General features: G+C 36.6%; 1 protein-coding gene across 2 annotated transcripts in view; it reads left to right on the forward strand.

Annotated features, from left to right (window-relative positions):
• The first annotated feature begins 5,391 nt into the window (after positions 1–5,391).
• Positions 5,392–26,734, forward strand: part of LOC121414467 (TGF-beta-activated kinase 1 and MAP3K7-binding protein 2-like) — a 40,296-nt gene continuing 18,953 nt past the window's right edge. Inside the window, exon 1 of one of the 2 annotated variants that reach the window (XM_041607648.1) lies at positions 5,392–5,701. In XM_041607648.1, coding sequence (XP_041463582.1) covers positions 5,697–5,701 — 5 coding nt within the window. In that variant the 5' untranslated portion in view covers positions 5,392–5,696. Of the gene's footprint in view, positions 5,702–23,582; positions 23,910–26,734 lie in introns of those variants that run through there. The other variant, XM_041607649.1, reaches the window with a different exon arrangement.

Raw genomic sequence — 26,734 nt, forward strand, 5'->3', positions numbered from 1 at the left:
TTTGATCGGCATTTGATTTCGTTGTCATGAACAATAAAATATGCGCGCAGCTCAGTTGCATGCGCGTATCGAGTTGACCTTCCTTAGAGCAACACGCTTGTGTGTTGCTGCCCTCTACGTTCGTTGGCTACACGGTATGATTTTTTTTCTTTAGCCTGGGCTCTGCGCTACCGTGACGTCAGCCTTGCGAACTATATAGGCTAGCATTTAATGATAATAATGAATAAATAAAAACAAATAAACCATTTCAATTCATTAAGCCTTTAAGGTTAAATTGTTGCAGGAATATTTATTTTGAGCGGATGCCCGCGGTGAAGAATATCGCATTATTCGGGCAATAGCTTTTGATGGCAACGCGATATTCTCACTATCCCCTTCCCCATCTTACTCGGCCTATTCATTTTTGGGCGGTCGTCCCCGGCCGGCCGGAAATGCCCGCCCCCCCCCCCCTCAAAAAAGACGAGAAATTGACAATCGAACGGAGAAGAGGAATGAAAGTCAGTTTTGTTGGTCATTTTAACTCTTAAAACATAAAAGAAATATCTCTCTCTCTTAATTAATATAGATTTTGTTGAGCGGGAAAATGACAATATTGCCTTAAAGTTTCTCCTTGCACAGCCGAAAGTTATGACACTATCACAAAGTTTCGCTTATTTTTTCACAAATCAGTCGATAGATCTACGCACTTCTCACTGAAATGCATATGAGAGAAACGATGATATCCCTCTAGGCCCTCAGCCATATTTTTCTCGATCGGCTTCTCGAAGTTGATTTATTTTTTGAAGGGGTAGTCCTAATAATCACTTCTTAACTTTATATCCTTTCAAATTATAAGTATATATCTCATAAGCCTTAATTAGATAGTGCGAGCGCAAAGCGCGAGCAATTTTTTTGGGGGAAATTTTATGTATAGTTTTGTCCTAAAAAAGAACATTCTGGGCAATGTTTGGGATCCTGAACAAAGTGTATATGCATCTATGCGAGAGCGAAACGTGAGAAGAAAATTTTCAATATACGTTTTGATCTGATCGAAAAGGGATCTGTTGCTTTCGAGTTAGTCATGAAGACATTACATGTTTCAACAATCAAACAATGCGAGCGTGAGATGAATTTTGTTGACATTTCTACGTAAAGAATGGAAATTTCAATCACTTTTTATAATAAAGGATAGGCATATATCTCAACAATAATGCGAGCGCGAAGCGCGAGCAGAAAAATGAAACTTTGACCACTGAAAAACGGGACGCTGTTCATGTTTTGTAAATCATGAAAACAATGGATGATTGGTTATCTTCCTATTAATGAAAGCGCAAGCACGAGCAGAAAACTTTGGATATTCTGATCTGAAAACGCGAGCTGATTATTATTTCATTATTATTTTGAATTCGGACTGGGAAATTCTGAGGACATTCTGTCATCATATGAAAATTATAACTGTACTCGTATTCCTCTTCCTAAGCGCGAGGGGACAATTTAGTTATAAGGAATTCATTAAAAAAATCTCATAAACCTATCATGAGCGTGAAATTTGTTGATATCAAGTCCTGAAAACTGTACATGTTAAGCACTTTTTTAATCATAAATAGGGTGCACGGGTCAATATATTTCAAACAATTAATTCGAGCGCAAATCTTGAGCCGAAATTTTTGATAAACTGTCATGAAAAGATTGTGAGTAGTTAAAGAATTAATAGAGGTATACATAACTCACCATTTAAAATGCAAGCGCACAGTCCTACGTTTTGACAATCACACCTGAAAAGGGATATTTTGATCACTTTACGAAATACACGAATACAATAAGTACTTGTATTGGCAAATCAAATAATACGAGCGCTTAGCGCGAGCAGAAAATGTTCATATTAAGACCATAAAGAGGGCATTTTACAAAGCACTTTTTAAAAAAATCGAGTGGTAAATCAAACGAAATAATGAAAGCTCGATGTTCGATCTAGTAAAACACGTTTTGTGAATTGACTTCAAAACTTAATTCGGCATCACGCTCCATATCAGCGTATTTAGCAAGATATGTATATCATAGAACAGGCAATGTGAGTGCAAACCGCCAGCGAAAATTTTATTTAGTGACATGAAAGCGGATTTTTTTCTTCATTTTCTAAACCTTCCCCTTACCTTTTTTTTATTCACTTGGTTCCTCCTCTTCATGGGTGTCGATCGGTATTCTTGGTTGGGGGGGGGGGATGATTGACACAAATGTTCTTGTGGATGGGGATATTTCAACATTACCCCCACTAAAATCACAAGTTAGGACATTTGGGAGTGGTTGATATGCATGGTGTTCTTGGAAATTCCTTCATTGTTGTAGTGTACTATACTTGTATATTTTTTTTTGAAAATTCAATTTGTGTTACGAACCATTTTTCAGATGGGGGGGGGATTGTGAATCAACGTTCCAAAGGCGCTCGATCACAATATATATATATATATATATATATATATATATATATATATATATTTACATATATATACATATATATATATATTTATATATATATATATATATATATATATATATATATATTTATATATATATATATATATATATATATATATATATATATATATATATATATATATATATATATATATATATAATATATATATATATATATATATATATATAATATATATATATATATAACTCATGAGGAGGGTCGATACATGTATCTCACTAGAGAGCGAGCTGAAATTTCTTTATATTCTGACCTGAAACCTTGATATTCTAAGCATTTTTGGTACCAATGGTTAAGATGGGTATCTAGAAGAACAATAGATGCGAGCGCGAGCTGAAAATTTTGATATTTTGATCTGGAAAAAAGGACACTTTAATGGAAGATATATATCCAACAAAAGATTATTGTAAAATCAAAGTTCTTTTGAGGTTTAGAATTGAAAAGTGGACATTATATTTAATCATGAAAAGTATGGGTTTTTGGTACATGATGCGAGCGCGAAGCGCGAGCTGAAAATTTTTATATTCCAATCTGAAAAGCAGACATTTTTAGCATGATTTTAAATCAAAATCGAGTTGGCATCTCAATCTCGCTTGCTGATTTCAGTGTAGCATTACAATCTTATTTTATTTTTACTTTTGGCACATGCGGAATTATTGGGGGGGGGGGGGGAGCAAAACGATATGTTTACCCCCCAATATTTTCATTGGTGGGGCGATCGCCCCTGCCCGCCCCCCCCCCACCGGATCGACGCCTCTGTGTATACAACTTCTCTCTTAAATCTAACCTGACTGGCAATATCTTTATTCTTCTTAATGCATGATGATAAAATGCAGATTCGGACCAATTAAGACTAGCACAAATTACAACCTGTGTGGCTTCTCGTGCGCCATCGGGCTTACCGTCATTCCTTTATTTATCTTGCCACCCTTTTACTCCCGTTTATTTTTCCACCCTTTTGAGTTAATGATTTATTGAAATTAATTTATTCACCACTGGTGGGATGGAACACCCTATCAACAAAAGTTGATTTTCGTTGGGGTCCTTTTATGTCATGTGTTAAAAAATATCAGATACATAAACATTTCATTCTTTTTCATTTTGAACCTCCACCCATCTTGCGAGGGAAACAAACTGATTGATGGCATACTATAATCATCATGATCAAACTTTTCATTTTTTCATCATCATTATTATAATTTTTCTACCCTAAATTATTGGGGGGGATGATAATACAGGCCATCCCCCCCACTTGAAATATTGGGGGGGGATATATCCCCCATCCCCCCCCGTGATCGACACCCGTGCCTTTTCCTTTCCTTTGGCTCTTTTCCTCCCCCTTTCCTCTTATTTTTTTTCCATCCCTCTTTTTTTTCTCCTCCAATATGGGGGGGGGGGGGCGGCCCCTCGATCCGCCTATATGCCCTCACTCACTATGTATTTGAACTATAGTATATTCCGATTTTAAATGATTTGACAGTATAAGGACCAACTTGACTAAACATGATGGAATTTCCACATAATCCGGGAAGAAGAAAACTTTGTTTGACGGGAGAGTGAGATTTTTTTCATATATACATAAAATACAATTGAAATAGTGAGTGGGTGACGTCATCAGTCTTCTCATGCATACTGACCATGCACGATGTGGCAAAACTTTACAATGTCACAATCTTCTTATTTTGGGCCTACATCTGATTTTGATGACATTTTCAGTGTTATGCTTGTTGGACTTTTCTCTTTTTATTGAAATCAACCTTAGTTGGGGTGGACTTGTCCTTTAAGTTCTCCGCTCAAAATGCAGTTTAATGGTTTAAAATTATGTGTATCAAATAGGAACTTGACTGTACTTATCTAATTTTTATTCCATAAAGATATTCCTCTTTGAAATACAATTCTTTTAAATCTATTATCCATCAATGTGACCAATCATGTTGAATTCTTTCCCGTCTTCAGTTAAGGAATTTCAATCAATTAACCTTTTTCTTTCTTTTAGGATGAAAGGAATCTTCCTAATTATAACATGTCCTTATTTTTTTCAATTTGTATTTTTGAACACATGCCCGCTTGTAAATATTTTTTCAATGCTTTAGACGTTGTATTTCAATTAATTATTATTAGGATATATTGTAAGGTGGTTGTTCAGTAGGGCCTATATAAGGATTAATTTCCTTCCTGGCCGCAGTCCAACTGAGCAACGATTAAAATTATATTGTATTTATTTAACTTATATTAATGCTTTGTTCGAATTGGATTTGAATGTCTTTTTATGAAAAACGAGGCATTTCAGTAAGGGCAATGCATCTTTGTGAATAGGTTATGTATTTCATTAAACAGCCGATTTGAGCTCGAATCGAAAGCAATAATTTTTTATTTGGATGCATAGTGATTAGAAAGACTTGCTCTTTGCTATTCTCCCACTCCTCATGCTATTCACCCTTTCTCCCTTCCTCTTCTTTAGTCTATACCAATTTCTTCCTCTCTCCCTTCATCTGTTTCCCATCTTACCTCTCTTCTCTTATCACTATTATCATTATTTATTTATTTATTATTATTATTATTTATTTGTTTTTTTTTTGGGGGGGGCGTCAATATGAAGCCTTAGGAGCAGGCTGCTGAGGAGGCAAAGGCTTATCAAACTTAAAATTCCAAATCGACTAACTTCGAGAACAAAATTTATAATTTTTCTTTCTTTCTTTCTTTCTTTCTTTCTTTCTTTCTTTCTTTCTTTTCTTTTCTTATTTCCTTCCACCCCTGCCCCTGCAGGCTATACAAATGCAGATCGAGCCTGTCCCATTTTTTTTGTCCAAAATTATCTAGGAAGATTTTTTGTCGAAAAATTAAGAGCATACGGATCTCCCAATGACTGGTGGAAGAAGTTAAACTATGCCATCTTGTGGTGGCTTTGGTATCAATTCTAAGTTGAAAAGTCCCTTGGTCAAAGGTCTTTTGTCATGCGTATACCTGCTAGGAAATCTTTGTAGCCATAAAACGTATAAGTCGACTTGCCGCAACTACAATGTGTGGTAAACGCACTTCGAATAGCGTCAAGTGCAACATTGTGGAGCTGGTACATATTTACGTGTTTATATGGCCGATTGAACAAGTTCACTTTGCACTGACAGGGACAGACGAATCAGTTGAGTTAGAATAACTTCTAAAATCAATTGAAATTTCTTGAAGATATGGCTTTAACACACCGTAAAGGAGTTGGAACCTTTCCATGATGTAAGTAGGTCGATTCCCAGAGGAGAAAAACAATTATGAAGTGTTCGTCTGGTCCGATCTGCTGAGTGATGATTGATGTGATGATGTGAATTGTGATGATGATCTGTTTGGAATTGGAAACGAAAATGAGTTGAGAATGAGAATTTTAATTTGGGTTGTACGTGGTTAATTGAGCTGTGCCGATTTATTCATGATTAAACTCCTTGTTTGTAATTGTATTCTTAAATTCTGACTGTCCAAGTTGTACAACTGTCTTGAAAGTTATGGATGGGGCACTGCAGTTCGAGCCATGCCAATTTGCACACAATTTATTTTAAGAATTATCATGAAGTTGATAGGGCCTATAAAAAAAAAAAAATTAGTCACAGTTCATCAACTTCATGCACAATCAACTAAAATCATGAATATCAGATGGGAGACAGGATCCTAGAGTTCATATTGCTTGATGGAATTATTAATTACTCTAGTCTAAAGTACTAGTAGTCCTAGGCCAATGCTGTTTTGCTGGTATTGTGATTTTTAGTATGGCTTAGTCTTGAGGACGCAATGATGATGATTTTTTTAGATATGTCATATACTTCTTCATCATTGACGTCAATGATGAAGAAGTATATGACATATCTAAAAAAATCATCATCATTGCGTCCTCAAGACTAAGTATGGCTATCAAATGTGCGCTTGGCTGAAAAAGGTGTCATAAAAAGGGTGACCTTTATTAAATTCCACACAATAGTTTTGCAAAGATTTAGAAAAGAATTCAAGCAGAAAAGGTAAAACAATTGCAATATAACACTTCTTCTTCAAGCTACATTGACTGCATCCTTCAATCCTGAAGATTCTCGCAGTGTCAGATGAAGGTTAATGGGCCATAAAATCAGTCGGTACCACATTTTTTACTATAAAGTCACTTGTTTGAAGACCTCCGCTTACAAATTGGCGATATGTCAAATTTGGATTTTGTCAGAACGTGTGCAAAAGCTAACAAAATCTGCAGATGTTTTGTCAATGTTTTCATGAATGGAGACCCTTTTTAATTAAGTTACTCTACTAGATATTTTTACATGAAGGAGGGGGGGGGGGCACGTCTGCACATCTAGAATAATATTTTTATTATTTCACAAACATTTTTGTCTCACCTGCGAAGCAAAGTGAGACTATAGGCGCCGCTTTTCCGACGGCGACGGCGACGGCGGCGGCGGCGGCGGCGTCAACATCAAATCTTAACCTGAGGTTAAGTTTTTGAAATGACATCATAACTTAGAAAGTATATGGACCTAGTTAATAAAACTTGGCCATAAGGTTAATCAAGTATTACTGAACATCCTATTAGAGTTTCATGTCACATGACCAAGGTCAAAGGTCATTTAGGGTCAATGAACTTAGACCATGTTGGAGGAATCAACATCGAAATCTTAACCTGAGGTTAAGTTTTTGAAATGTCATCATAACTTAGAAAATATATGGACCTAGTTCATGAAACTTGGACATAAGGTTAATCAAGTATCAATGAACATCCTGCATGAGTTTCACGTCACATGACCAAGGTCAAAGGTCATTTAGGGTCAATGAACTTTGGACGAATTGGGGATATCTGTTGAATTCCCATCATAACTTTGAAAGTTTATGGATCTGATTCATGAAACTTGGACATAATAGTAATCAAGCATCACTGAACATTTTGTGCAAGTTTCAGGTCACATGATCAAGGTCAAAGGTCATTTAGGGTCAATGAACATTGGCCGAATTGGGGATATCTGTTGAATTCCCATCATAACTTTGAAAGTTTATGGATCTGATTCATGAAACTTGGACATAATAGTAATCAAGCATCACTGAACATTTTGTGCAAGTTTCAGGTCTCATGATTAAGGTCAAAGGTCATTTAGGGTCAATGAACTTTGGCCGAATCGGGGGTATCTGTTGAATTACCATCATAACTTTGAAAGTTTATTGGTCTAGTTCGTTAAACTTGGACATTAGAGTAACCAAGTATCACTGAACATCCTGTGCGTGTTTCAGGTCACATGTCCAAGGTCAAAGGTCAATGAACTTTAGCCGAATTGGGTGTATCTGTTGAATTACCATCATAACTTTGAAAGTTTATGGATCTGATTCATGAAACTTGTACATAAGAGTAATCAAGTATCACTGAACATCCTGTTCCAGTTTCAGGTCACATGATCAAGGTCAAAGGTCATGTAAGGTCAATGAACTTTGGCCATGTTGGGGTTTTTTGTTGAATAACCATCATATCTCTGTAAGTTTATTGGTCTAGTTCATAAAAAGAGGACATAAGAGTAACCATGTATCACTGAACATCTTGTGCGAGTTAGAGTAGTATGCAAAGTCAGCACTGCTGCTATATTGAACCGCGTGATGCAGGTGAGACGGCCAGAGGCATTCCACTTGTTAGTTGATAATGTTCCCTACTATATTCTTATGAATAAGTGTGCCAAAAATCTCAACATTTTTTAGAGAAAATATACATGTATGATTTTCTTGGAAAATGCCTCAGCCAGTCATTTTTTAGACTGAACAAAACAATGGTGACCCATGTCTGCGCACCCATTCACTTTACACACGATTCAGGGATTTTGGTGAGAAAGAATGCATTTTGAGGCCGTCACATGAATTGCCAGGAATTCATTATTTTTTCACCATTTTGAGTCGATTTTTAATGAATACCTTTCTATGTATTGCATAGTGTGTCAGGTTTGTGGTCATTGCATATCTTCTTTTACAAGAATCACGCACTTGTTCACTGCTACCACCCTGCCTGTGGTGAATCTACAGGTAGGACTATGGTATGCCAATGTTGTACAGAGCACACACTTCAAAAAATCATTAAAATATCACTTTTGTGACCAAAATTACTAATTTTCATACAGTTGCAATTTATTTGACATTAGTAACTTGGGAATAATTTTTGTATTCACCAGAGCGCTCAAAAAATTGAATTTTGGGCATATTTTTGTGTACGCCCTCTATTGGCGGAAAGTAATATGGCAAGAAAATTTTCATTTTTTGATCTCTATTTTTAATTAAGAAAAAAATGATTTAAAGAATCAAATTGAAATAAGAGCCAAGTAGTATGAATAATAGGTGTAATGAAAACTATCAGTGTAAAAAATCAAGAATTTGCCCCAAAGAAAAAGAGAAAATAAGCCAAACATTGCCACCCTTATTTTGCCACACATGGAGATATAACTGAGAACAAGGTTATATTACATGTATAACCTTGTTCATTGCATTGAATGAGTGGAATCACGCAGATACACGTGTGCGCAGACAAGGAGCACTGCCCAGACAAGGGTAACTTACTTGTAGGTCGTTTTTTTTCTGTTGGTGTACAATTAGATTTTCAAGATATAACTTTTTGAGACATTTGACTGTATGCAAAATATGGTACCAGTAACTTGAGTTATGGTCATACCATCATACCTTAAAATTGGGAATGTTGTTAATATCAGTTTATTGATGGGGAGGAGGTGATGTCTAGTCATTTAGGCAGATAAAACACATTTTTCTAAAAAATCATGCAATAAATGTTCAAAAAAATGATTGTAAATATTTGTGCAGTGTTCAACAGTTAATTGTCTGATATTTCTGTCAATTTATTAACATTTTTAATTGATCAAAAGTTCCTGAAAATATTGTCTTGTCTGTCTCATTTTGACAAACAACCTGTCCCTACAAAGAACTCTACAACAACTGGGTAGATCTGGGGGGTGTTTCACAAAGATTTAAGTATGACTTAAGTCGCACTTAAATTCTGACGCGTACATGATATGCAACGCACGATCTCATTGATAGATACGCAGTAGTGCGTGTCCTCATGACACGATCTGACCAATGCAGTCAATCCTTTCATATCGTACGCAACTCAGTGTTTAAGTGCGACTCTAAATCATACTTAAATCTTTGTGAAACACCCCCTTTTGGTTAGATCTACAGACTACAGTACATGTATATATTGAGAAAACTAAGGGCCAAAGATGTTTATCTCTGCTAAATGTATCTGGACATCAGAGCACCACCCTTCTATTAAAATAGATCTAATGAACTGCAATCATATTCTATGGCAGGCTTATGTGAAAACATTCAAACAAACATCGAAGTTTAAGTTGAGTTATTGACGCCCCCAAAGAGTCTATGATTGCTCCATTCAAGTTTGCTATTTAAAGCTGATGTTAGTTTGGCCAATTGCCTTATGTACACGAACTACAATGCCGAACTTTGCAATGGGGCTGGAAATACATGTAAGATACATGTAGGCCAGAGTAATAACTAAAAAAAAAAACAGTGCTTGCCCCTAGTGTTGTAATCAAGTCATCGCCGACTCGGGTCTAATACATGTACGTGTGACTTGAGTAGTATTCCATGACTTGTTCATATTGACATTTGTACAGTTGCTTGACTGGCTCGACTCGACTGGAACCTTAAAATGACTTGACTTGATCCAAATTTAGTGACTCTTACAACCCTGCATGCCGGTGATCTTAATCAGAGACGTGAAATAAAGAAAAGATCGACAACTCAATACAGACTGAAAAATGATTTGCTACCAAAATTTTCAAAGGATAATAAGTTTCAAACCTTAATCAACCAAGTGGATGTGTGCCATGGAAACAAGACTGCCAAACAGGATTTCAAAAAAATTTCCTTGCTTGAATTTGCTGGCCCGTAACATGGTATGGTAATGTGTCCTCAAAATCAATCTCATACATGTACCTGTATGCTCTCCTAGAAGTAAACTAATGTAAATGTAGATGGAGGGTGAACTCAGAATGACAAAAACCTGTACATCCAGGACAGCACTGACTTCACTCAAAGAAATCTCGCTTGTGCCTCTTTATCTAAATGATACAATTGATTTATTCAACCAATGAGATACAAGGAAAATGGCATGGTCACCAAAAATGAACAAACCCTATTGATGAACATGAGCCAATAAAAGCATGGAACGGTATCATGATGGGGATCTGAATATCAATGAGAACTCAACAATGAGACCATGTGGAGATGGGTTAGAAAACAAAGGAATCATGACTGAGGAAGCATTTGAATGGGAGATTGGAATGCAATGTACCTGGTGTAATGGTGTTGCTATGTCAGAGATAAAGGTAGATCGTGGAGATGGAAAGAAGGATGAGACCATGACAAATTGACAATGATTGTTATTGGAAATGGAATGAAGGATGAGATCATAACTTGGAATGTAAAATAAACATGTGAGATGTAAACATTAAAGTACATACATGTAGAAAGCAAACATAAAGCTGGGGAGCATTTCATCAATATTTTCATCCGACAAGTCAGATCTGACATCTTTCCATGATTTTGATTCCTATGGTAACTGTCAGATAAAATAGGACTTGTCGGATAAAACGTCCGACAAGTCCTTTCATGAAACGCCCCCCAGGGGAGCGTTTCATCAATATTTTCATCCGACAAGTTGTCAGATCTGACATCTTTCCATGATTTTGATTGGCTGAGAGGCAGCGTTCTTATGGTAACTGTCGGATAAAATAGGACTTGTCGGATAAAATGTCCGACAAGTCCTTTCATGAAACGCCCCTAGGACTCGACATTGGCCAGGGGCAGCCAAAAATGAGAGTCGGGCCACCAAAATTCTGTAGAAGCCCACACTTGATGGCCCAGTCGGGCTACCAAAGTTTTGATAAATTGCAATGTTTTCTATTGTGTTAGGGCCACCAATAATATGAAATTGATGATCTTGGTGAACCTATCGGGCCACCAAGTAAAAAGTTAGTGTGGAGCCTTAACATGTAGGCCTACACTGTAAGAAATAAATCTAGCAAATTAGACTGTTGCTTCTTCCTTCCTATTTTTCCTTCTTCTTTCTTCCTCTTTTTCTGTTGATACTTCTTACTGCAGATGTAACTTAGTCAACATGGAGACGTATGTATTTTTCCATTCAATAGGTTTCAATAATAATTCAAAATATGGAGGAACGAAAAGTGGATTCTAAGGACATAGATTGTTTGGAGGAAGTATCGTTTGGAAATGGGGGTATCGGTGTGCTAAAATTATATTTTAACAGGGGTGTGCCTCACAAAACTCTAAAATGAGTTAAACTTTCCTAGTCTTGGGAACTAGCTGTTCATGATCTATGGAGCAAAGTGAAAACAGGGTCTAGGGAACCGTACAGGTAATATGCATGTAAATCTAGGGCAGGGAAAAGATTACATGGGGCCTCAGTGCGATGTCACTCCCTAAATGCTTGAGCCCCCATACCCCATATCCCAATTTGATGTAATGTTAAAGCTTATCCACAACTTTGGAGATTTAGGCATTTATAAATCGGTTGTGAAAGTAGACCCTCAAAAATAAAGGATTTTTGTTTGCCTGATATGGGTCTTGAAAACTGCATTACTGTATGTGCCACAAAGCAGCACACCCCCAAATATGCAAGTACATATATGTTCCCCCCCCCCTCCTGATATGGGTTTCGGAAAATTATGTCGTTGTCATTAGGGCTCTGTAACACAAAGGTTTGCGATGAATTGCAAATATGAAAGAAAAGCACTGATTGGCTCCTGGTCAGTATTTCAAACAGAGTGCGCATGCAACAATGATCGTGATTGGTCATTGGTATTTAGCCATTGATTGTAAACCTTTGTGTTACGGAGCCCTGGGTCCCGTAACAAAAAGGTTAGTGATTGGTCGTACGCTTGATTGTCACGATTGATTGTACATTGTAGTCAATGAAATCAATCGTAGAAAAATGTTCTACGATCATTGCTAAGCTTTGGGGCCAGTAACACAAAACTTAGCAATGAGCGTAGAACATTTTTTATGATTGATTTCATTGACTACAATGTACATTCCATCGTGAAAATCAAGCGTACAATCAATCGCTCAAGCGTACAATCAATCGCTAACCTTTGTGATACGGGACTGTCACAATATCAGTTAGTCGTCATTTGGTAAGCAGCTGTTAAATATACATGTATTTACAGTCTTTTATACTGCAATATCATTACAAACGGTGTACTGTGCAGATTGACCTGAAAAGTAAAATCATTATGTAGTCAACGATCCAACATTTTGCCCTGTGAAATTAAACTTTGGTTCATAAACATTTCATCCGTCAATGGTGTTTACTTTAACAAAATGGGCAAGCCATAACTGGAAACTAGACAGATTAGTTAATGGGTTAAATGTCATTTTTGACCTTGTGGGCAGGGACCAAATGGAGGGTTGACAGAGCGGGAGTAGTCCAAATGGCAATTTCATTCGCACCATGTGAAGAGTTACCAGCACCATGTACATGTAAAGGGAAGTGCACACTGTGCTTTACTATAATCTATTCTATTGGGAACTTCATTTTAGGAAAAAAAATAATGGAAATGTTAATGGCAGTTTGATTAAAGCACCCCCTTATCTCTCATCTTGGTCTAATATGATTTATCATAACAGGAAGTAGAATTTTGGGCAAGTGTATTTGATGAGGAACTATGAACTCTAAATTGCTTTGAAATTGATATCTGGGTTCATTAACATATTTTGTCATATGAAATATAAACACCAATTGTACATGTACATGTACTGTAGTTGCAGTAAACAATGATTTTATGAGAAAGTCATTGTTACTCCTTATAAAGCCCGGAGCGATTGTCGCCAGAGTAATTGTCGTGTCACCATAAATTATACCATAAATTATACCATGTCAGTAGATATGGTGAGGACTCCTTATGGTGAAACGACATTTGCTCTGGCGACAACTGCTGCTAGCTTTATTTCGTCTAAAGACATGTAGGGTTAGGGTTGGGTTTCAAATCATTTAGGGTTTTATGTTATACCCTTTTCATAAACCTATCCTCCAATTAGCCGCCTAAGAGTAATGCGGATAATTCAATAAAAATTGCGATCACAAACTCCGAAAATAAGCCGCATTATTTTTACGAGCGCTTGTCCTGAAAAAGGCGGATAATCGTCATGACAACTGGACATGCCCCCTCCGATGCGGTTGTGTTGGCACACCGCACCATGGCAATTATCCGCATTATTTGGAAATGCGTTCATAAACTAAAAATTTTGTCCCGATGCTGCTATTATGTGGATAATAGCAACATCAAAATAATGCGGATAACTCTGGTCCTCCTCCAATTTTACGACCAAATTATGCTGCTATTAGCCGCATAATTGGGTTTATGAAAGGGGTATTAGGTTAAAGGTGAGGTTTCGGATTGGCCACAGTGTCAGTTCCAGGGGTGAAGTTGGTCATTCGATTAATGTTTCAAATTTACAGCGGATCAATTGTCGCTCCAGGGAGCAAATGTTATGGAACCATGATATTGGTAAACCTTTTTAAGTCTGTTCTTAGCTGAAAAAATGGAATTGAAAATCACCAAAAAATGGACAAGCACATTGTAGGATAGTGTAGGATTGCTTTGAAAAGACCCTGCACCTGGCAAGAACTCCATGTTTATTACGTCATTTTCTGTGTAATTACATGTACAAAGTATGCTAGTTGAATCATTTGGCATGGGATTTTGTTCAAACTTATTTTTGACTCGCATGCATAGCAAAGTGAGACTGTAGGTGCCCCTTTTCTGGCGACATCGGCGGTGTCGTCAACATTGAAATCTTAATCAAGGTTAAGTTTTTTGAAAAGTCATAATATAGAAAGAATATGGACCTAGGTCATGAAACTTGAACATAAGGGTAATCAAGTACTACTGAACATTCTGCCTGAGCTTCAGGCCCGGGGGGGGGGGGGGGGGCCACTTACATTGACGAGTGGATACCATGCAGACAAAAAAACACGTAAAAAGGATGTCTTTCTCACGATAGGGCACGTGACGTACATAACGTGATAAGGGTGTCAAAAACACAAAAATAATGAAAAAGGGTATCTATTTCGCTTGTTTAGGGTCAATTAGCGGGGATGATAAAATAAAATAAAAATATTTTATAAAGGATGTCCTTTTTGCCCCAACACTTCGCGTTTAGAGTTTGATTTGCGCGAGGTGTAGAAGGTAGGGTCGTACTAAACCAAATAAGATAAAGCCGACGACCGAAGGACCTGTAACAATGAAACATTCCTGTACTTGTTTAGGGGTTCATTTCAGGGAATATTTGAGAGGATCGTTTTGTTTCCAATACTTGTTAAGGGTAGGGTTTTCGGAATATAGAAATTACGTGTTTAGGGTGCTTTTCGAGACCCCATGGTCGAGCATGGTATCCACTCGTGAATGGAAGTGGCCCCCAGGGGTTTCAGGTCACATGAGTTGACCAAGGCTGTGATCATATTTGGCTTATTATTAAATAGGATTACATTCAGATATGAATCTTTGTGAAACACCTCCACCATACTCACTGTAAATGATGAGTCTGCAGGCACAGACCCTGGTGTCTCCAGTCTCCACGCAAAGACTAGCACATACAAAACTTGCTGTTTCAATTCAGGAGCGAAAGGGCATGAGTAGGCTGCACATTCAGACCCTTAATTCAAGTGAAGGGGGTCTGCACAGCAGAATAGTAGATGACATGGTGTAAGCAATATTCAACCCTTCATTTCACATCAAATTAATTTTGCTACTTTAAACTGGATTCAAGCTTTTCATCAAGTTCATACATGTATGAGACAGCAACATATATTTTTATGTTTTTTACGTAGTCCTTCTGTAGGCTATGTTCTTTCTTCTAGCATCTCTAAGATCCTGGCTGGCCAGCTCAATTTCCAAGAAATGGTGGAGGCCAATTCGCTTTGCGGTTTTCTTCCAATACTGTGCTGCACAATATGAGCCTCATCCTCAATTCTGTAAATAGGTGCTTTCAGACCCACTTTAAATTAAAAATACCTGGTATGTTTTGCCAATGTGAAAGAAAATTAATAATAGCAGTAATATTTTAATAGTTCTTGTATAGTGTATATCCTACCATCTAATATCTTTTAAGGCAGTTCCAAATGTCTTGGATATTATTATGCTTGCTTTTAATAGCATGTTGAGCCTTGTAATTACATGTACTTGTAATATGCCCCAAAATAATGCCCGCAGATTAGTCGCTGCTTTGAATTTTTTTGCAAGAACTTTGCTCGCCTGGATTTTTTCGAGGTAGTGGTTCATTCTCTCATTGTGAAAGTGAAAATAGAATAGGGTTTGTTTTCATTAAGACTTGTTATACAGGCTGTAATATAAACAAATTCACATTTGCTATTGGACAATTGGATTGAAGGATTTTTAGTAACTTTTTTTTTATTGTTACAAGTTTGTTATTGATTGTTTGCTTTTATTTCTGAATTCACATGCCCAAGATATAAGTAAACAAGGTAATTAAATACAGTATACCGTAAGTAAAAAAAAAAATTCTTTTCACATTTGGTACATGCATATTTGAGGTACGAAGAAACAAAATCTAAGTTTTTAAGATTTCAAAGTATCCAAAGAGATTACCGGTATGCGGAAATATGCTGTTCTTGATCAATTCATCTACAAATGTTAGAAAGAAAGAACGGTCCCGACAATATTGGCAACTTACACACTCACATTCCTCACAGTCACAGTATACACACACAGCACTGCCATTACATTGCAAACTACGATACAGTACCAGTCATGCCAGTACATCTTATCAAATTATGATCTGTGTCTTTCCCAGCGTAGGAGGAAGAAACATTCACATTTCTTGCATCACAATATCACAATCAATTTCGGAAATTTGATGTCTTAGCATGAATTTTGGATACAGGATTACACGAAGGTTCAAGAAACAAAGAAATTGACATTTTTTCCCGTTGTTTTTTTACGGCTTCGTGCTGTCTCTCTCGTGCGTGGTTTACATGGTATCTTATGAAAAGCAAACAGGAAGGAAAAAAAAAGCTGGCGCGAAACGGGACTTTGAATAGCGCCAGCTTAAGTCGCACTATAACCACATTACAACGCAATCTCTAAGCTCACTCAACTCTCGCTCAGCGGTGACAAAATATTACTGAGTATGCTTGGCGTCTCTTTTAAATTAGCCAGGGAACTTCACTACTTTGAATCGAGAATAAAGTCAAAATTAGTGTCATGAAGGTGGGTGCGTTTGTTATGGACAACATTTAATTAAGATCGTAATAATCGCTTCCCATTACCCGCGGCTCATACCCCTCTAAACGACATTGCCTGGGCGGCTATGCCCGGCCACTCGATGTGTTGTGAACTGGCAGACATCGTACATGTACGGGAGGGGTTACGGTGGGCTGGCTCAGACCTGCACCGTGTATTAACCGCACCCCCAACTTTTGCTTCTATCCCGCCGAGAAAAAGGTGCGGTTAATACACCGTTACTTACGGTAATAATTGTTATAGTTGCACTACTCATGATCTATGTTGCCGTTTAAATTTGGAAACCGTCATTGAGCACACCCTAAGTCTCCCTGAGTACATCAGAATTTCAATTCAATTGTTATTCTGATTCAGTTTTATATTGAATTCAGTAGCATGAAGGAGCAGAGTGTGGAATCGGTTTCGTTTTACATGAATAATACAAAATAGTTCTTGATCGATCCATAATTGTGGATGATTGATATTAAGTGGAGATGTCAAAATGATATCATTAATATCAAGTTATTTTTTTTTTCATGTAGAGTTCCAATGTATTCACATAGAGACACTAGTGCAACTAGTTGTAAGCCTCTATTTGACTATAAACTCACAAGAGCATAGGAGATCAGTCACGCATATTGTATGGAAGAAAATTACAATTTGATTGAAAGAACAACTTCAAGGAGACGTCAGTTAACATTGCTTTTTGAATTTTCAGTTAAGTTGGTTTCAAAGTGCAGTCTGCATGTAATTCTGCATTTGCATGTAGAGGCTGTTTTGTTGTTTTTCCATTTAATCTCCTCTCACCTCCTCTCTTTAGGCTACAGAAATAACAGATTTGACACATTTTGGTTAGATATGATTTTGGATTGTATTTTTGCATTGGAGGCTTGATAATAGTATGATATAGGATTTGTATAGCGCATGTATCCACCTTTCTAGGTGCTCAAGGCGCTCGCATATTACCCTGGCTACGCTAGTCTATCTATTCCGGTGCGCACAGCTTTTAGAGGAATTGCTTCCTGCCGGTACCCATTTACCTCACCTGGGTTGAGTGCAGCACAATGTGGGTAAATTTCTTGCCGAAGGAAAACATGCCATGGCTTGGAATCGAACCAACGTCCCTGGGCTTGAAAGACGAGAGTCTTTGCCACTATACCACGACGCCCCCACATGAGACACGTGGAGGCTTGAAGGTGGTTACCTACTTTCATTTTATCATTCTTTATTTAATTTTTCAGACTTCCATGTATAGTGCTGGGCTCGAAAATAGCAGTGGCCTAGGGCAACCAGAAATTAGAATTGGGGCACAAAGATTATGTGAAAGCTCACACTTGAAAGTTTTGATATTAAAATCGTAATATTTTCTATTGTTTTTAGGCCTTTGGGTCACAAAATTTGCTTTGTGGGCCACCAACAGCATGAAATTTATATTTTTGGTGGACTGAGTGGGCCACCAAGAAAAAATAGGTGACCAGTATGGAGCCATGTACATGTACACATGTACATGTTCACTGCACTGTAGTATGAATTCATCAACATATAAAACTGGTCATGATTGCATTGTTGAGAGACTTGACCATGCCTGCTACAATGTACATATTTTGATTTGATAGTGAAATGATGCATCCATTGAAATGGTTAGTTTCAGTTTATATCAAAATACACCGTGGCGGAAGTCCTGTTGCACTAGGTGCTTTAACACCTGGGTGATCAGAAACATACCTGATACTTGATAAGATAAGTCATATTCGTCTACATTATCTTTCTGGGGCCCGTTGCATAAAACTCTTTACCTGAGAAAACGCAGGTTTGTTTTACCGGGGTTTTTGCCCTGTGTTAAAGTCAATGGCAGTAGGGACAGTGATTTTCCGTTTCAAAAAATTGCTTTTTCGTTTTCAGAAAATCTTAAATTCCGTTTAGGCATGTCAGAAAACGGAAATTCCGTTTCCCCACAGACTTTGTATGTCAAGGAAAAGTGACGATTCCGTTTACCCATCCCGTAGCAATAACAGCATTTTTAACCTCAGGTTAAGATTTGATGTTGACGCCGCCGCCGCCGTCGGAAAAGTGGCGCCTATAATCTCACTCTGCTATGCAGGTAAGACAAAAACTGCCACATGAAAGATGGCTAACGCAGACATGCACATGTGGGACAGTACTCAGCAATTACACCACGTTTTAAGAATCATTTGGAGTTCATTTTTCATGAAATTGATACCACAAGTCCACAACTAGCATTATTCTCAAGACCAAGTTTGACAGGATATAAAAGGAGATGAAACTATCAAAGCAAAACCACATCAAACAATCTCTTTTATGGTAGTACTCGGTGCAAATGAGAACATTTCATGAAAGCCACTTTCCGTTTCAAAAGGCCATTTCCGTGAATTCCGTCCGTTTTCCGCGATCGTGGCAAATCACTGTCCCTATGGGAGAAATCGGACAAACCTCAGTATTTAGTTTTTACCAGATTTCTCAGGTAAAAAGTTTTATGCAACAGGCCCAAGGTCATACTTGTTGGTTACAAAATTGTTTTTCACATTCTGGCATTGCAAATCTTTAGTATTAAGTAATAGTTACATGTAAGCATCATAACAGAAAAAAAAGTTAGAAAAAGAAAATAGGGAAATAAACAAATTATCAAATTATGTAAGCAAAAGAAGTAAAACAAGTAGAACCTCTGAAAAAGGCAGGGCGTGTGTGAAGGTTAGGGTCCCTTTTGTGCCAATTAAATCTCTGTTTACATGTACATAGAATATTTATAAACTAAAAAAAAACTATACAAAACTACAATGCCAAGATACATGTACAGTAATGAACAAAACAACAATTCTACAGATATACATGTACATGTATTAGGGGCAGATCCAGGATTTTCCAAAGGGGGGGGGGACACCCAAAGGTTTTAACCTATAAAAATTTAAGGCAATTTTGAAAAAAAAGCCTCATCCCTTTCAAGGAGGGAGGGGCACACTTTGGTAAGAATGGCATGTTTACATTAGACATTTTTATTATGGCTCTCAAAGGGGGGGGGGGGGCATGTGTAATGGGTAGAGAGAACAGAGTTAAGATGAAAAGAAATGAAAGAAATGAAAAATGGTCAGACATAATAATATTACATGTAGTACAGGATGAAGGCATGGCAAAGGTACATGTAAGAGCACAAGAAATGGGGAAAAGATCGGCTGTCTGACACTTTGCAAAATATCCAGCTACATAAAAGTAGATATAATGAGATTCTTAAAGGTCAAGTCCACCTCAGAAAAATGTTGATTTGAATCAATAGAGAAAAATCAGACAATCACAATGCGGAAGATTTCATCAAAATCGGATGTAAAATAAGAAAGTTATGACATTTCAAAGTTTCGCTTATTTTTAACAAAATAGTTATATGAACGAGCCAGTTACATCCAAATGAGAGAGTTGATGATGTCACTCACTATTTCTTTTGTTTTTTATTGTTTGAATTATGCAATATTTTAATTTTTACGAATTTGACGATTGGGACCTCCTTGCCTGAAGCACAAAATGTTAAAGTAATGGAATTCCACGTGTTCAGGGAGGAATGCTACTTCATTTCACATGACAATAACGAGAAAATCAAAATATTTCATATTTCAAACAATAAAAAACAAAAGAAATAGTGAGTGAATGACATCATCAACTCTCTCATTTGGATATAGCTGGCTCTTTCATATAACTGTTTTTGTGAAATGAAGCGAAACTTTGAAATGTCATAACTTTCTTATTTTACAGCCGATTTTGTTGGAATTTTCAGTGATATGCTTGTTCAATTTTTCTCTTATTCAAATCAAGTTTTTGTTGGGGTGGACTTGTCCTTTAAGTTTTCAATTCAGGCTCCCTTAAGTCTCTTGATCTGATAGTTTATTTTTTGGGTGTGAAAATATTTGTAGGCCCTATGTGAAAGCAATAAGACCTGCTTTATTGCACCCTTACAATAAGTTTAATGATAAAAGTAGCCAAATTATAGAAAAATTTCCGTTTGATGAAAATCCAACAAAGAATAACAAGAGTTATGAATTTTTAAAGAGTGTTTATTTTGTCACATCACAGACAAGAAGCTCCACCGTGATTAGTAGTCACGCAATATATATTAAAAATATGCCATTTATAAAAAGAAATGTTATGAAAGTTATGGTGCTGGGGTTATATCACAAACATTTCATACCTACATGTACTTCTGTGGGAAAAAGTATTTTTATTTCCTTTGAAAAGATCAGAATTTCTGAAATTTATATTATACATGGATGATATACATGTAGGGGAGCTGCTGACATATGACATCACAAACTACAATTTGAAAATTGGGCAATTCCATAAATATGTATGTCTTACCCCCTATACATGTACATGGGACCTTCACGAAATTTTCTGTCTCTGATTTCTTGTCCTTTTGACAGTCTGTAATGTTCTCAAAGGACTGTGACTTGGTCAGTTTTTAAACCTTGAGAAAAATAGCGATCAGACATACAAAAATGTGGATATAGAAATGCCCATTTCATTACTATCTTGTTCTTTTAATGGAGTTTTATCAAACCTTCACCCATATTTCTCTTTATCATACTTGTATTAAAACCAACATATCATCAACGCGAGCTTCCTGTTTTAAAGTGAGGCTGGCCTATAGATTTACATGTACACATATGTCAGCCTTTGCGGCATTTAATCAAATAATTAGTACGTAGGCTCACTCAGGACCAGCCTACCTGTAAGTCTTGAAAGTGGTTTCCTTTTCCTGACAAAGGTATTGATTTCAAATGGAATTAAATTATATATTTTTTCTCAACTAATCATATTTATATCTGGTTGGAAAAAATTAAAGGAAGTGTTCCAAAATAATTTAATGTCATTTTTTTCTCTACTGATCATATTTATTCATCTGGTAAAAAAATTAAAAGGAAGTGTTCAAAATCAGTTTGATGTCATTTACCAGCATGCAAATAATTTTATCAAATGATATATTCACAATACATGTACATAAATGATAAACTAGTTCATCATATCAAATGACTCAAATTCAACAACTGGTATTAGACCTGTGGCTTTCATGAAGTGTTCTCATTTGCACTGAGCACTACCATGGAGAGATTGTTTGATGTGGTTTTGTTTTGATAGTTTCATCTCCTTTTATAGCCTGTCAAACTTGGTTTTTAGAATAAATGCTAGGTGTGGTATCAATTTCATGAAAATGAACTCAAATGATTCTTAAAACATGGTGTATTTGCTGAGTACTGTCCCACATATGCATGTCTGCGTTGGCCATCTTTCATGTGGCAGTTTTTTTGACTGACGCACATATGTGGCAGTTTTTTTTGACTGACGCACATATACTCCAAATGATTCTTAAAACATGGTGTATTTGCTGAGTACTGTCCCACATGTCTGCTTTGGCCATCTTTCATGTGGCAGTTTTTTGACTGACGCACATATTTCGCAAAGTTCATTTTATGGAGCTGTACCAGATCTAGATCTAAGATGATATATGGACAATTAGACTGTGTTCAGACTTTCATATGAAATCTGTGTTTACTGCAACTACGTTTATTAATATCTGCCCGCTACCAATGGTATAATGTGAAATAGATGAATCCAACTGTTAAACATATGCAGTTTTTACTTTTGTTTTGATACCTAATTGCTTGCTCTCCACAGTATGAATATTAAAAAATATTGATTTAGGATGTATGTGTTCATAATTGTGCACACCATATTCTTAGGCCCCTCAAAAAGTTTGTTTGCTGTAACCCAACCATCCCACATCAAACCTGCTGATTTGTTTATTCAAATGAAAATTTGACAAAGAAAAAAAATGTGCCAACGGACCCGAATTTTCATGGTTTTGCGTACATCTTTTTTTTTAGTCTAACACTCTCCCAACTGAGGAATTTTCGGCTTCTAATTTCAGTGGTGAATGGCAGGCAAACATCGTCCATTTTATACAATTGAACATACAGTACTCTGAACGGAGGCTCGAGTGTCTCGCCAGAACCCTAGATCTCCATGTGATGTGTATCGTTCAAATGCGTATGTTTTACTTGAGGAGTCCCTGTCTTATGCACAGCCTCAGAAAGAAAAAATGACCGATCTATTCCCCCCCCCATCCACTATACCTTTTTTGGGCCTTACTGTATACTTGTAGTACTACATTGGATTTAGGCTGGCTTTAATAACTTCTGTATCATTTATCCTTGAATGGCTGACCATAATAAATATTCACCACCTTTATTCAAACAAACAAAACAAGTCTCCCAAAACTCAAACACTTTTTTAAAAGGGCCTACTCTAAATGGAAAATCTATAAAAATTACCAGGGTTTTTGTGTGCATGCGTGTGTGAGGGTGTACAGTACATGTTTATGTGTTTGCATTTTATATATCTGCTGATAAAGTTTGTTAATTTTGTTAGTTTCCTGTTTCTAATTGTAAATTTTGTCAATGCTCTTGTTTTTCGGGGCCATTCTCTACAAGCAGTTTGCTTTTTTTTATGGTCCTAGCCCTATTTTGTATTATTTATTGCATAATTATGTACACTGTACAATTTTTATGGTTGATTGAATTGAAAGAATACCGGTGTAAAAGGCCTGTATAAATCTGATATGAAAGGGGATACTCTGTCTTGCTGATTTTTTTTTAAATACTAGATTGAACACTAAAAGGCTTAAAATATTAATGGCTTGTGTGATCATGAGTCACATTATTATCTCACGTGATGATGCTACGTATGTATTAAGCATGTAGATAATCCGTTATCATAGTCATGTGTGTATAGTCCTAGTACTTTAGTAGCCTTGTCATTTTATACACGTTGGCATTACTACAGCTGCGTGCAACAGTTTTGTGTGTGTATTCGCTTTGGTGTACAAACAGTATATGTGTGTGTGTGTGTGTAAGAGTTCACAAGGGGAATCCCCTCATTCAGAGTTGAATTGTACAATGAATGTACATACATTTGCTTATTGTATACAAGTATTTCACATTTTATTCGTGAGAGGCAACTGGGAAGTGTTTGAGTACAAATACTCACAAAACAACTGATCGTGGAAATTATAGTGAAAACTTAAACTGATCACTTGGTGTCAGAAGTAATCTAGACTTCGTTGTGCTGTAGGCCTATTGACGGTGGTAATGGTAAGTTGTACAAATTTTACAGGCAGTGGGTCTAGTCAATTTTTAGTACACAATCACATACTAGTACTACTACTAAGTACGCACTAAAAACTGCCATTTTCTCTATAGATCGTCAGGACAGGCCTACATGTAGATGTATGTGTAGCGTGCATATAGGTACATTGTAATTAGTCTCCATACTTGTAGAAAGGATGTGTTCAGTTTATATGCATCGACTTGACATTTTTTTTCAATGTACATTTTTAGTTCTTATAACATAGAAATCAACATTTTTGTATTACCAATGTCTGCAGTGTCCACTTGAATTGGCAATCTAAAATATTTACCATCTCGTGCTATGTCATAATTACTATACATGTACATTTAGACCTACATGTACATATGTACGCATACAATTATGCCTCCTTGGTGGTGTTTCATAAAGCCGTTCGTAAAGTTATGCACAACTTAGACTGGAACATGTTCTTATACATAAGTCAGCTACATAGGGATATATCATATAGCACACAAAAGGGTCACCAGTCATTCTTAAAGTCATTTGTAACTTATGAACAGCTTTATGAAACGGGGCCCCTGGTTCATATTGTACTTGCCTCATACATGTAAATGTGAGGATTCTTTCTTTTTCTTTTTGAAAATTTTAAAATAACATGAATTTTGAAATTTAATTTGTAATCTAAATCCATGAATATTATGATTCATCCAGTAAACTTAAAAATATCAATCAGCTATTAATCTTTTAATACTGGAAATTTGTGAAAATTGCAAAGTTGAAACTCAACTCTTTGTATGTACATGTAGTTGCAATGTTTCACCAACCACTGTTGGCTTCATCAGGTTTAAACACCAGCATGCATTTTCAGTATCAAAGATTAATAATTGATTGATATTTATAATCTAAATAAGGTTTGCAAACACCAACAATTTTTTATTTTCATATCCATACATATATATTACAACTACATGTATGTAGGCCTATGTATTTATTTCTTATTTTGACTGTCAACAGATTTTACCTTGATATACATGTACATGTAGTCATGTTTTTTTTTTCTTTCAAAGCATCAACAATATCATGGAACTCTTTATTAGATCACAAAGCATAGAAAGCTACATGTACAGTATGTTAATGTATTATTAATTTTTAGATGAATGAGTACTGAGTTGCAGTAGGCTATTTAATCGTCACTATAATGTGTATACATAGGATCACATGTACATGTACATTCATAACACATACAGGCTCCACTTTTGCACAGAACATTGGGTGATTTTAAGTCCGGTGAACTTCAGCGTTAATGTTGGTGTTTATACATGTACATGTAGTGTTGGAATACCTATTCTGAGTTTGTAAAACTGATCCAGATCACATCATTGACATCTCAACAACCAGTGAGTGACTTTTCAGGACTATCTTCAATCTATGTTTGGTGTTATACTCATGTAAAAATTGACCAAACACCAACACCAAAAGATCAACACCGAACTTGAAATCGCCCATTGTCTATTGCAGAATACACTTACATGTAATTGAATAAATGATTAAATAAAAACATAAAAATTTGATACCATTGTATAATTTGATTTTTTAATATTTTTTTAAAGCAAAATATGACGCCAAACATGCTACATGTATTGGTAACCAAGGTACAAATTGGTTGGTATGCAAATGATACCCTTCAAGTGATTTGACATAATTTGTTTTTATGACGACCCTGTCTGGGGGGTGTTTCACAAAGATTTATGGTTGACTAACAGTTGCATTTAAATGTCTAGTTGCGTGCGTTTTAAAAGGTATGCCATATGATGCCAATTGTCAGATCATGTAAATGCGCACTTCTGCGTAATTTGTCAATAGGATTGTGCGTTACATATCGTGAGCGCGTCTGCATTTCAGTGCGACTCGAAGTCATATTTTGAACTTTGTGAAACACCCCCCTTGACTCAATTTGACATACTTACTACATGTACATCTACAGTATGTATTTCTATGTAGCGCATAGGCTACTGTACATTTGCAATAATAGACATGTTTCGTGCCATAGGCCTACATGTACATTTACCGGTATATAGTACTCATTCGAAGTAATAGTGCTCAGAGGCGTGAGCTTCTGTACATGTATTTACATTACATTAAAGTACATACATGTAACACGTACGTGCACGAGCCATAGACCCAACGTCAGCTTAAAGGGCGACGCCATATTGCCAGATTCTGGCCAGATTTGGCGCGCGCCCTCACCCGGCTAACGTTGAGCGCCATTCATCTATACACTAATTCCTCTTGATTACCATTGATAAAAACCTCGTTCAAATCTTTTCCGGAATTATTATGAATAAGCGATTGATGTTTTTCCGTTAATCAAATATCCGTTATTATACCCATATTTTTGTGATATTTATAACATTTTTATTTTAATCACAATTTCAGTCCAAACGCGGGTCAGTTTTTGAGAACCCACGTTGTTTGTGCATGCCCACGTATGGCCTTACGCGTATTGAACGGAATGATGTTGGGTCGAACACCAGAATATTGTTGTGATTGTTTGTTCCGTGTTTGTTGGGGATGAAGCTATGATGGCGACCAGTCACCTTTGACAGTACCGCCAAATCGTTAAGATTAACTAATTAAGGTCAAGGTGAGACAAGAGAAATGAGCAAGGCGCTTTATGGGGGGGGGGGGGAGAGAGAGAGAGAGAGAGGGGGGGGGAGTTAAGAGGACCCAGTGGGGATACAGTTTCATCATCAGTGCAGGGCGTCGATGAACAACTTAATTTTTTTTCTTCAAAATGTGGAAAGTGACAGAAAAATCAGAAAAAAGTTAA

This window comes from Lytechinus variegatus, chromosome 4 (genome assembly GCF_018143015.1).
Source record: "Lytechinus variegatus isolate NC3 chromosome 4, Lvar_3.0, whole genome shotgun sequence".
NCBI classification, from domain to species: Eukaryota; Metazoa; Echinodermata; class Echinoidea; order Temnopleuroida; family Toxopneustidae; genus Lytechinus; species Lytechinus variegatus.